This window comes from Lethenteron reissneri, chromosome 48 (genome assembly GCF_015708825.2).
Source record: "Lethenteron reissneri isolate LAM-NWPU_2019-01 chromosome 48, ASM1570882v1, whole genome shotgun sequence".
NCBI classification, from domain to species: domain Eukaryota; kingdom Metazoa; phylum Chordata; class Hyperoartia; order Petromyzontiformes; family Petromyzontidae; genus Lethenteron; species Lethenteron reissneri.
In genome coordinates, this window is record NC_083826.1 from 8,120,052 (window position 1) to 8,133,266 (window position 13,215).

At 42.6% G+C, this 13,215-nt stretch overlaps 1 protein-coding gene across 1 annotated transcript in view; it reads right to left on the reverse strand.

Annotated features, from left to right (window-relative positions):
- LOC133354777 (carnitine O-acetyltransferase-like) overlaps nt 1–13,215 on the reverse strand; it is a 46,946-nt gene that overhangs the window by 14,621 nt on the left and 19,110 nt on the right. Inside the window, exons 4-7 of the mRNA XM_061571895.1 lie at nt 9,034–9,152; nt 4,496–4,549; nt 2,366–2,531; nt 243–417 (exon numbers count right to left, since the gene is read on the reverse strand). Coding sequence (XP_061427879.1) covers nt 243–417; nt 2,366–2,531; nt 4,496–4,549; nt 9,034–9,152 — 514 coding nt within the window. The remainder of the gene's footprint in view (nt 1–242; nt 418–2,365; nt 2,532–4,495; nt 4,550–9,033; nt 9,153–13,215) is intronic.

A 13,215-nucleotide genomic window follows, 5' to 3' on the forward strand; every position in this document is an offset into this window, starting at 1 on the left:
AACACTGAAATAACACAGTCCCAGAAGACAGTCGATTTGGCTCATGGGATTCATAAAAAAAAATACATTTATATTTTATGTGGATGGACATATACGCCATGGCAAGGAGGGGTGATTTTCTGCTCATGTAGTTTCTTCAGATCTCATAATGCTAAGGTCGGGTTCAGCCTGACTCCGGCTTGGATCGCCGACGACTCTCCACAAAACGGGTGCTTATAGGCTGCCGCCTGTGGGTTCCCCACCCTTGAGCAAGATGTTGAGGCCCAGTCCCCAGCGGTGCCGTTGTTCGGCTGTCAAGATGCCAATCGGCTCCTTGGTGGTCTTGATGGAGGAGTTCCAGATCTTCTCCAGCTGCTGGTAGATCTCGCCAGTTGTGAGAATATCTCCGTTCGGGTGGTAAACCTCCAGCTTGAAGAACTATGACATCAACAACAACAGAAAAAAAACGTGGACAAAAGATAATTATTGAACAGTCTTGAATCTTAAAATAAAAAAACTTTGGGATAAGATGAGTAGATTTAGATTTAAAGCTTTCGTGACTGCAGGGATTCATATTCTTGGTTCTTTCGGTAAAGTCACGTAGAAGGGAAATAATAAAATAATATAAATATAAAAACAAGAAAAAAAATTATCTCTGTGGATTTCACACCTGATGATGATTGCTTGTGTTGCAGTCGAAACGTCGTGAGAATTTTTTATTGTTTTTATATTTATATTATTTTATTATTTCCCTTCTACGTGACTTTACCAAAAGAACCAAGAATATAAGATGAGTAGAGTTAAGCCGTGACTATCCGTGAGCAGACTGTCCGGGTTATGGGCTAACCTTCAATGTGCGAGAGTCAATGACGGTGCCCACACGATCACAACCGCGTCGTTAAGCAAGGTGGTTATTTTAAAAGGACCCCAATAAAAGCGGAGCAGGCACACATTCTCCATCTTTACTGCCATTTCATGCAGGGAAGGAATACATGTTACAGGCTTCCCTAGCTTTATCCGGATTCACTTTGTGCGATTTAGCATATATGTGGTTTAAATTCACTTACGTGCGGCTATGCGGTCGGACGTGGGACAACATTGTGTACTGTTTGTGGTGTATGCGCTACTCAGCAGGCAGCGATCTTGTGCTGTTTCGCTTTGAGCAACGCATCAACTAGCGCACAAAGCTAGAGAAACCTGTACTTGTTCGCTTAGTTTTATGTCCGTTTTGCTTCACCAGTAGTTTTTGTTTTTGTCTGGTCACCCCTTCCTCCCCATTACCCCGGATGCTTCAGAGTCGACTTTGCTGTGATGTATTTAGCGTGCATTTCTCACTTTGTCAGCTGAGGTGTTGCCGAAAATTGATGTCTTGGAATTATCAAATTTGTAAAACAAAGCACGGAAGTCGAGTAAGTTGTGTTACATTATAAAAAGTCTATCTCAAACACAAAACAAGGCACAAATAGGAGTGCTTAACAAATATTCTTTGCTCAGATTCGTATATAACTTGTGAAAATGTGTAGATATTAGGATCGAATGTTGTATATATTTGGTTTAGGAAAATTAATAAAATAATAAAATTAAATGAAAATAGAACAATGTATAATTTCCCGAAATTATGCTAATTTATCCTGGAGAAATCCCATGAGCTATCTATCAAGCACTTTCTAACACATTTCCAGTAGTTTCACAGATGTCCAGAAACGCAGTGCAGTGATGATACAACGTGAATTTGTATCTGTGGATTTAGCTGCCCGACTTTGATTTGTTTATATTGTGCTGTCATTCCTGAAGTAGTGTTCACACTTCTGCAGATAATCACAATTGATTATTTATAGAGTTATCAGGCCTCCACAGCCACGATGTTTATTTATTTTTAATCACAATAATTTCAATGTCCTAAAACAAATACATCTGTTCCGATAACTCAACGCAGCTGTTTGTTTGCTTTGTGCATCCCACAGGGTCATGATGTGACCAAGGATTTTTATTATTATTAAACATTAACTATCTATCTATTGTTTATGTTACCAGGTAAGGCCCACTGAGCTACATAGCTCTTTTTCAGAAGCGACCTGGCCACAAATGATAGCTCAACGAAGCGGCTGATCATGTGGAAATTTCTAGCAGCCAAATACTCTTAACGCATGTTGAGTCTAAATGTAGAGGGAAAAACCGGAGGACGCGGAGAAAAATCCACGCGACCACAGGGCGAGAGACAATGCAAACTCGACACACGCAACAGGCGTCAGGGTCGAGATCGAACTCACGACCTCCTGCATACCCACGTTACCGCAGGCGAGAGGCGTTCTCAGGGGACTGAAGCGATTGTGCAACGCAGCTGTCGAGCCTGATCATAGGCGCGGAGTCGCGCGGCATTCCTTACGGTGTAGTTGTGGGCGACCGTGATGTGGGTAGGCGGATTGTTCTGCCGAGAGTAGTTGACGATCGTGTCGCGCCGGGGGCCAGGGATACGGCAGGAGGAGAAGATCTGGTAGTACTGGTTCATGCACAGCGGCTTGCCGTGGAAGTAGCCGTGCGGCAGACTATTCCTGCCGTCAGATGTCGGGGGTGGGGGGGGGGGGGCGGGAAATGAATACAAAAACAAGGGAATAAAAATCGTTCAATTATTGCCGGGTGAACCAACTCGTGGTGCTCAAAGCAGTTTGCGCGAAACATCATGTGTAGGCGTTGAATTCGGTCGTGAAAAGTCTTAAACTTTATTGGACAGAGACTTTGATCGATACACTGGCACGTGTGAACAATGTGTTTGCTAACGTGGCAATCTTGTCGGGGAGTGGAGGGTAAATGAAAAAAAAATTGCCGGAAAAATCACTCCGTGGCCTTACCCAAAAATAAATATGGAACAAGAAAAATCATGCATTTGCATGGATTCTGTAACACTTACTTTCCAACCTGTCATTGGCCTTTGAAGTATTTAATACCGATATGGAAGCCAAAGGGTAGCTATCAAGACCAAATGTGTTTTGTAGATTTATACCCTGTCCTTTTTCTGTTGTTTGATTAATATGGTTGGCTTGCAAAATAAAACATCCCTGAGAGTAGGATAACCTTACACTAAAACTTGATTACATTTTGAACATCTTTCGTTATAAAGCGTACAAATAAAAATAACTCAAATGATTAAATGTTTGCAGATGCCCGTTCGTTTCAAATATATGGCCAGGCAGAGCAGCTGAAATACTCCCCCCACATCAGCAGGGGTCGCTCTGGATTGTATCTGGGCATTGGCTTCAACTGACAAGAGCTCAATACAATATCAATAAAGTCAACGCATTAGTCAATAAACGCATACAGAGAGCCCAACACAGAAGTATTTGTTGTAAATTATACAAAGAATGTACCGCAATGCAAATGCATGTAACATTATAATAATGTGCAATAATATTATAACCATTTTAGCTGTACCAAAAGAAACTTAAATAACATAAGAACCAACAAAGTATTCAAATATCATTTTCAACGGAGACATGAGTCAAATAAGGATAAGCTTAATAGTTTCAGTTACAGTACAACAATTAAAATTTCATAGTTATAGCTTGCAATTACAAATAACAGCTACTGTAAACCACAGCAAATACATGGGATGCCAATCAAAAGAACAGTAGAGAGACAAAATCTAAACTTAAAGCAAATAATTACACTAAATGCATATGGCAGGATATAAATCAAAAGGATCTTTGTTTACGTACATGGATCCGTCTCTTTGAAATATGAAATCCCAGCTGTATACATTGAGCAAACACAAATGAACACCACATACTGTGCATTCGTATTGTCAGAGTAATGCACCTGACAGCTTGTTTCAAACTGGTTTTCTTGACGCTGTTTACAAACAATACCTACACAATAAGCAAATCGTGCCACGACTTGCACATCACACTTGCACCTAACACTGTCACAGCCAATGTCGTGTATGGGTAAATAAAGGGCACGCTAGATATATACTGTATAGAAATGTAACACTTAGAAAGCAACCATTTGCAGAACAGGTCCTGCAAGCTAATAAAGAAGTGCAGGCTTTATGGCACCAAGCTGTCATATTCCATTACCAAAAAGAACCAATGCCGTCTCTCTAAAGCCACAGCATACCGGATAACGTTTTGGCCATTTCATTTCCGAAGGTGATGACAAAGAAGCGATGTCTCAATTAATCCAAACCCAGCCACAAGAGCATCCGGCAATCTACAATAACAGCTTTGCATGGCCGCAATCGGAAGACTACAGAGACTGTAGCTCAAGAACGGGTCTTTAATATGCATTTCACACAAACAAATTGGTAATCATAATACACATATATTTTTTGGTGCTGCGTTGGCAGTGGTGCACAGGCACTAATATTTACCAAAACAAGGTCACACATTTGTCAATAACACCGTGGCCCTGAAAGGGAAGAAATATATCAAATAGGTGACATTTTGGGGAAACGGCGCTTCTGCATAGCAGAAAGTTCCTCTCTCTCTCTCTCTGAGATTTGTAATAGGATGAGACTTACGTGTCCAGCATATGCTTAAAGTCCAGTACCCCAGAAATAAGCTTGGCTGCAAACCTGCAATGGAAAACAGAGACTTCAGTGTTAGGTTTTCACCGAGATGTTCGCTGTTACTCTGTTGTCATATCTGCTCGGAATGTGGGAAGGGACTGACAAGAGGTTGGAACACGTGGATAACAGAACAAGTCCAAAATAAGTGAATTGGGCAGGAGACATTGTTTTAAGCGTGGATGGCTAATAGTGGAGATTGGTGATGATATGGCAGTTGCATGAGGGAGCTTGCCCAAGATGACCACCGAAGAGATTGAGCGATGAGTTTAGCTTGTATGCAGGAGCGGAATGGATTGTGGCATCGCGAGAATATGATGAGTAGCAATTATGTTGGGAGGCCTTCATCTAGCAGTGCTGATGATCATCATCAATACCACATGGCACGACTGTTCAACTCAGAATCTGAACATTGCGAGTTCAAAACCTGGACAAGGGACGACAGCTCACCATCTGTCTCAGGTTAATAGCAGTGGTTTTCGTGATGTTAATTTGGTCCGGCAAAAAAATGTGGAGTTCCCACCAAATCGCTGAAGGTCACCGATGTAAGTAGTGCCCCATCAATCTCCTGTTGCCCTGACGGCTACCTAAGGCTCTGTTTGGTTAAAGCGTGTTTGTTGTAAATGTTACAGGCAACACAATGGTAATCACACAGAGGGCGATTTAGGATTTTCCAATTCTAATGAGATTAATAATAAATCAACGAACGTTCTGGACGAGTCGCCGCTTCAAGTGAATACTGCGATGGTCTGATGCTGTGAATGTATAGTGACCCATCGTCATGATTTGTGTTTAAATATTATCATGGTGATGCTGCTGCCGATAAATGGTCATCACACTGGACTTAAAAATCTGAGGTCGCCAATTCAATCGTCTACGCCTCCCACCTCTGCCCGCCCAGCAGTGAAAATAGGTACACCACAGTGATACGATCGGCAAGTGGGCCTGTGGTCAGGTGAAGTGTGGAAACTCCTGCCTCTTCCAAAATGAATAGCCAGTGTGGAAGAGTAGGCCAAATAACCCTCTACAGCTCCCTCTAGCAGAGGCCCCTCTGCCAGCAGTAGCATGAGCGAAGCTTTTGCAGGGCTGCACTTTTGACCTATATTTACCTTTTTACATATTCCAATTATATTCACTCGCAATATGTCGCCTGTCATTCCATATTTCATCACCGCTTATTATATGACGGGCAACATGTGATGGTATATCTTAACACGGGGGTAACGGCACATTGTGGACACCATGAAGATAATCGGAGAAGGCGTTTTGACACGACGTGATGGCACCCTGAGGGGCACACAGATTCCTGTGATTGCTTGTAACTGACAACATGGGGCTTAGGTTTCGGAGTGAAAATGAATCGGTATATATTGCGAGTATCATCACACATCAGCATTTCAAACGTCAGCAGCAAGTGTTGAATAGTAAATTACTTCTAACACGTTTTTTACTGGAGCGTTCATGATGTTTTCCTGCTGCTTGCAAAGTTATATTCAACTGGCGACTTTCAGGTCATGTCCCCTTTGACAAAATCATCCAGAATGCATGCAATCTCGTCCAATCTCGAAAGCTAAGTGTTTTGATGGGCAACTACCACGCATACAAATGGTGTTATCAGCTCTTGCAGGGCTAAAGACTTACCTGTTTCATCTGGCCTACACTTCCCATGTATGACCAGTGGCTTCTTGACTTTGTAGTATATATATGTCCTAACTTTGTACATGGCGCACTGAGATCCATGGATGCATTTTTCGCCTTATAGATAAAAATTAGTATCATTACAATGTGAACAGCAGAGAGGAGTGCAGCAAAATCGATTGTTGCACTCTACTTTGTTCCTGCATCAATGCTCCCTGCCTGTGTGCTGATCTTTAAAGGTGCATTTAAAAATGTTGATACTCCGACTGATGCTCCTGCTGTTGTGGAATGACTCATGCAGCCAGCTATGGTGGTTTATGTCGTTTATTGTGAAATTTCGGTCACAGTTCCTATGGTCACTGTTACATTGCTTATAGCTTTATTTTGGTGATTTCGAAAAAATGTTGGTTTGGCCATGTTTGTTTGTTGTAGTACGGAGTTAGAATGATGGCTTTAATCTAAGTTGTCTTGTGGTTGTTGTTGTTGTTTGACTTGCATCCCACTGGGATTTGTGCACAGCGTTGGTGTACGGTGCTTTTTTTTTCTGGAAGACTTTGCAGTTTTTTCCTGGATTTTTCTGTTTGCGCATAGTCACTTTAAGATGTTTTCTTGTTCATGTTTTTGTTTTTTGTTTGTTGTGGTTGCACCCGATTCAAGAGCCGAATGGCTCACAGGGCTTTACCAAATAAATGAAACTGAAACTTCACCATTCTGCACTGATTCATGTGTTCTAGATTTGAAGCTTTCGTGACTGCAAGGATTCATATTCTTAGTTTTTTTTGGTAAAGTCACGTAGGTAAAACATTAAAATTAATAAAAGTAAAATAAAATAAAAATCACGACGTTTCGGAGGCACAGCCAGATTTGCAGCAAATCTGGCTGTGCCTGTGACGGTCCCACCTGATGACGGAGACTTGTGTTGCCTCCGAAACGTCGTGATTTTTATTTTATTTTACTTTTATTAATGTTAATGTTTTACCTACGTGACTTTACCGAAAAAAACCTAAGAATATAAATCTGATTCATGTGGTAAAGTATCCCCCTACGACAACCTGCACAACACGTTGGGGGATCATCATGCAGCAGTGGATTGTACGTGTATTTATTGGCAAACTGTGAAGATTCTGAGCCATTGTGTCTTTGTTTTAATCTCATGGATACCACGCAGCAGCGGGTATCAGGTTGGCTGCCCATGGTGGTAACACAATCACATTCTTGAAAAGATCACAAAAATACGTCTGCTGTAACATGCACCTAATTAAGAACAATACTGGTTTTGTTAACTCATTTAAAAGAAAATCCTATCTATATTGCAATGCAATTTGTTGAAATTTAAGTATATACAGGGAGTAAAATTTCCCCACTGGCATGTGCTGTTAATGAGGTCTCCTACATTGGCAGCCAAGAACCCTATCCATTGGACCTCAGTTATCGCAATGTATATTTAGATTCCATTTCCCATCTTCAAGCAAACATGCCTCCTGCCCATGTTTCCAATTAAAAGTATTCCTCTGCATACAATTTCATTGAGGAGCGGTGGTGCAGTGGTTCATAGCGCAGCCGGTGACCTGATTTCAATTCCCAGCCATGGCCGAAATGAGTGGTGAGTGATATCTAAACCAGACCTGGGTGCCCCCTTAACCAACATGCACTGACCAGCTTGGAGAAGTATGGTCAAACAACTCCCATGATCGACACGGGGTAGCCAGACCTTCATCCAGCAGTAGATTCACAAAGAGGCAGGACATTATTATTTATGTAATTATGCACAATTAGGCTCACACATTGGCTTTATGTATTTAGTCGGTATCAAAATTGTACACCAATTCGACCTTCTCTGTTGTATTATGTGGGGAAGGCTTCATCCAGCAGTCGACTGATGAATGCATTTGTTGTTAATAGTGACCTGCAGCCAGGGCCGGCTTAATGTGGGAGCATTCGACTTTTCTAATGGATGAATCACAGTACTGTTGCACAAAGATAAATCCCATAGGTCACCTGGTAATTTAAGCCACAGCGTCGCTCATTGTTATTTACCAGTTACGTGCCAAAATTAAAATAATTTAGTTAATTTTTAATTACAGAAAAAAATACGATTCGTATATCACTTAAAAAACTAGAACTGAAATAACCAAACACCCTCAAAAGTTAACAACTCAGGGCCCACATTAAAGTTAATGTGGCCATGCCTTCACCTGCCTGCCTTCAACTCCACCACCGGCTTGTCACTGGTGTCCTATGTTGCTTGAAGGGTTTTTAGCAACGTGCCAAAGAACACCTGCTCAGCAACCGCACCACCACCATACTGCCCAGCTTCCATCTTTAACTTAAACAATGGGCACCGCTTAACCGAATCTGCACAAACAACGGAAGATGTTTATGAGGCGATTGTGTACAAGTAGAACTTAAAAAAAAAAACTCTCCTGTGTGTATCTGCAGCTACCAACACCAAACAATGGACCATTGAACCTGGAGATGCCCTAAATATACATTTCAGGGTGGTCTATCTGCAATTCACAAACTTCCAATGAAGAAATTGGAACGGGATCTCCAATGCTTACCGTACATTGGTAAAGTCACGTAGGTAAAAAATTTAAATTAATAAAGCACGATAGCTGTATCAAGTGATATCAAGTGATACAGCTATCGTGGTGTGACGGTTCCACCTGAAGACGAAAGCTTGTGTTGCCTCCAAAACGTCGTAATTTTTATTTTATTTTACTTTAATTAATTTAAATTTTTTAACTACGTGAATTTACCGAAAAAACCTAAGAATATGAATCCTTGCAGTCACGAAAGCTTAAAATCTAGAATTACCATACATCGGCCATACAAAATCATCAGTGAGGACTCACTTGAGCTGTCCTTGGGTGTCGCGGAAATTCTGCCGGGGCATGACAACCCCAGGGCTGGAGTAAACGGCGAGAGGCGTGCGGCACTCCAGATACGCCGTGTTAACCCACCAGTCCAACAGCTGCAATAGCAACCAGCACAGGCGCACGCACACACACAACCATGAGCACTCATAACCTGGGCACAACTGACAACACAACGATGGCAATCAGTAACACACAATCAGCGTGCTTTGACGTTGAAGCAAGCCACTGCCTAAGCGATAGGCTATCTTGCACGAGAACAATGACTGCTTTCAAAAAAGAGCACCGCAGTGGAGTTTAAAATCATTGACTTCATTGCTTATTCATGTCAACACGTTTTTATTGTTCTTACACTTGTTTACGCAGGAAAGCCTCACTGAGACTCAACTATTTTTAGGTGGGTCCCGCCATGTTTTTTTCAGTAGGGGGCCATGTTATTACGTATAATCCAAAATTCATTCGCGGGTATATTTTCAGTATTGGAAGGTTTTGCCAATGCTGGTTATATTTTATTTGTTGTTTCATGTATTAGAGAAAACCCAAGAACCTGCAGGACACTCATGCATAACAGGGGGAGAACGTATAAACTGCACACGGAAAGGTAACCGTGTCAGGAATCAAACCCAGGCGCTTCTTGCTCTGAAACACAAACGATACTGCTGTACCACCCTGCTGCATCTGAAAATATAGCGGCCACTGAAAGATGCCAATATGCATTTGACAAGCATCGCCTGTGTAAAGATCCTGCAAATCAACTGGCAAAGTTTGGCTCTGAAATAAATAACAATCATGATATAACCCACTTTTGAAACTCTATAACGTGCAGCGACAAAAAATGCTTCCGTGCACAATTTTTTCACACGTGGCCAGGGCTACATCGCAACAGCAACAACAACAAAATACGACAATCTCTGCTCCCGGGGCCCAGTTGAAGTATGGTGAGGGTGCCCATTCTAACTTGAGTTCATCTAGGGTGAAGTCCTTGTCAGCTATTTGCATCAGGCTCTGTAAACATCCGTGCTGCATAAAAGTAGATCAAGGGTACAAGCTACATCTCTGGGCTCCATACCACTGGTCAAACCTACTCAGCACTTCAGTTGTTGTTTATGAATTCTGTGCGTGCCTGAACATAATTATCATGCACTGGAACACAAACAGCGTTCCAATAATCAGAGGTGAAGTGCTCAAGTTGTTTACTTACAGCTTCAATGGGTGAGATCGGTGGGGGCGGGATGGGGGATTGGGGTGGCTTTGACAATGAAAATAGTGTGTGAGCAATAACAGGGTGTGTTGCAACAGAAGCGGATTCCACTGCTTGAAAACAACCAATGTAAACCATGGGCATGAGAGCAAAGCTCACAGTCGTTGCCTGACCTGCTGAACTTGACACCTTGCTATTAGCTGCCTGCACTTGCAGTTGTAGGGAGTTATGGACAGGGAGATTCACGGAATGTGATTAGGTTGAACCAGGTCGGGTTTGTTTCCAATAGTCAATGGGTATATGGCTGTGGGTGGGTATTTCACAGCTGTATCAGTGTGATGTACTTCCCATGCTAATGTGGTATTTGCATCTGATATATAATTGATATATCAGTTAGTGAATGTAACAGCACATATTGGGGTGCATGCCTTTGGAGTTGAACTTTAAAATGACAAATGATATATCAATGTGCAACAAAAAGAACTACTAAACTCAGGGAGTACCGCTCACTATGACATGACCATTAACAATAACAAAAGTGAACAAAAACTGACAAGTACACAAAGAAGCATGCAGAGAGATGCCTGCTTGCAATTATACTGCAAGAAGGAAACAGGAACACATGGATTAGAGAAACTATGCAGGTGAGTGACATCATTAAAACTCTTGAGAAAAAACTTTGGCTTAGGACCCATCACGTTACTAGGTGAAATGATGACCGGTGATCAATTATAATAATATTGGAGTGGCAGCCAAGGAATGGAATGCATGCAAGAGGATGATAATCAAGGAGATGGAATGATGGAATCGGCATGTGTGCAGGTGCTAGCTGGATTACTACAGCGCAGGTTTTGGAGGGATGGCGGCAACTTGGGAAGGCCTTTAATCCAGCAGTAGATCGACCATAGCTGATGTTGATGAGTTGCTTTGTGAAATACCCAGAAGCTATGATAAGCATACGTTTCAGCTGTTTCTTGCAGGACACCAATCAAAAAGTGGCTTTTAAATTAAAGGATTTGTTGGATTTAAGTTGGCTATAACTATGGCCTAGCTGTCGCACATTAATAATGGTGCATATTGCATTACAATGCAAAGCGATTTAATACGAAATTAAATCTGTCTCTGAATGTCGCTTTGGCAACAATCATAATGCGGTGGCATGCCCCACTAATGGTATACTGTAGTTTGAGCACTGCGGTTACAGCGCTCCAACCGCAATCGGGAGATTTCCAGTTCAAATTCCGGTGAGCGTAAACTCCATCTACTCTTCCTTTAAAAGGAGTGCCACTTTGTGAGAAGTCAACGGGTGATCATCCTATTTACTGCATGGCTCCCATCATGGGAATGTGGAATTTCCACGATTGAATCAAGCCTATTGTGAGCAGGGAAACACTCTCACTTGACTTTGGCCATACAGGTTCTTTATTTGTCTTGATGTGACTTCAGGCGCATGCATGGTTCACTCAGCATATGGCCATGGTCAATCCACTGCTCAATGAAGGCCTCGCCAAGCCCCGCCCCCACCTCTCACGGTGTGATAATCCACATAGCACCAGCACGCGAGTCGGTTCAGTACTCTCGGATGAGCTCCATACCTTGCCTGCAACTCCATAAATATTCTTCACCATTCACTGTCATCCCAGTTTCAATGACGTTATTAACCCACGTTATTTCCTTGAAGCTACGTGTTATTTTTTTCTGTCTCTCCATGTTAATTTCAGTCGAGTATATGGTACAGTTTTGCATACAGGCAGTTCCTTGTCAATGTAGTTAAAAGAATAATGCAGGCAAATTAGATGCAGCAATGCAATGGGCTGTTATGTACGACATTAACTTGGTGTGTGACAGCATTTATAATCCATATATGAGCTAAAACGATATTAAAACTTTGTGATTGTTAGGTTCCGTGTTCTATGGTGTAATTCCATGAATTCCATTACCATGGATTCAATTACGATGGATAAAAAAGTGAATTCTTAAGATTATTGTGAGGCCATCTGTTGGAATATGATTCATTGTTGTGATTCAGTCAGTTATCTTTTTATATTGTGGGGAATTGTTGTGCTGCAATAGTAATGTGAAACCATTACCAACAACATATACGAAGTGAAAAACATTGTTTCTTGCACTTGAGATTTAATATATTAAATCCTTTAGGTATCACAATACAACGTGTGGTCTCTCTTCTTCCTCCGACACACTCCACTAATCTCGTGTAAGCTCTAGGCCTCTGGCTACACCCGATACACTGGACTCGTGTAGACCCTATGCCTCTGGCTACACACAATATACTCGACTCGTGTAAGCCCTATGCCTCTGGCTACACAATACACTCGACTCGTGTAAGCCCTATGCCTCTGGCTACACAATACACTCGACTCGTGTAAGCCCTATGCCTCTGGCTACACAATACACTCGACTCGTGTAAGCCCTATGCCCTGGCTACACATAGTACATTCGGCTCGTGTAGACCTATGGCTACACCCACTACACTCGCCTCTGGGTTACACAGAGTCCCGGTCCCCTTAGGACAGCGGGGCTAGGTACCGCAGGGCTCTAGGTCTTCATCCCCGTCTTCCTTCTTCGCTGGTTACACACTGCCCTTACGCCTGTGTGCATCCCCTTTTATAGCCCCTGCTCACGAGGGACGGAGCTGATGCGGCGTCGACGTGAGCGTCGTTCCTTAATGACCCAATCACGACGCACTCTCTCTCAGCGCGTCACCGCCCACAGCCAATCGGTACCCCGTAACCCACGACCCCGCGCTGACCCCTGATCCTCCACCGTCAGCGCGCGTCACCACCTACACAGCCAATCATCACGCACTGTGCATACGATCCTTAATCCCAGCGCGTATCACCTCTACATCACCCCCTCCCACATAGCTTGCAGCCGGCCCGGCTGTTAACCTACAACACAACATAACGCAACGCAGTAATAAAGAACTCCACATCCCAGTG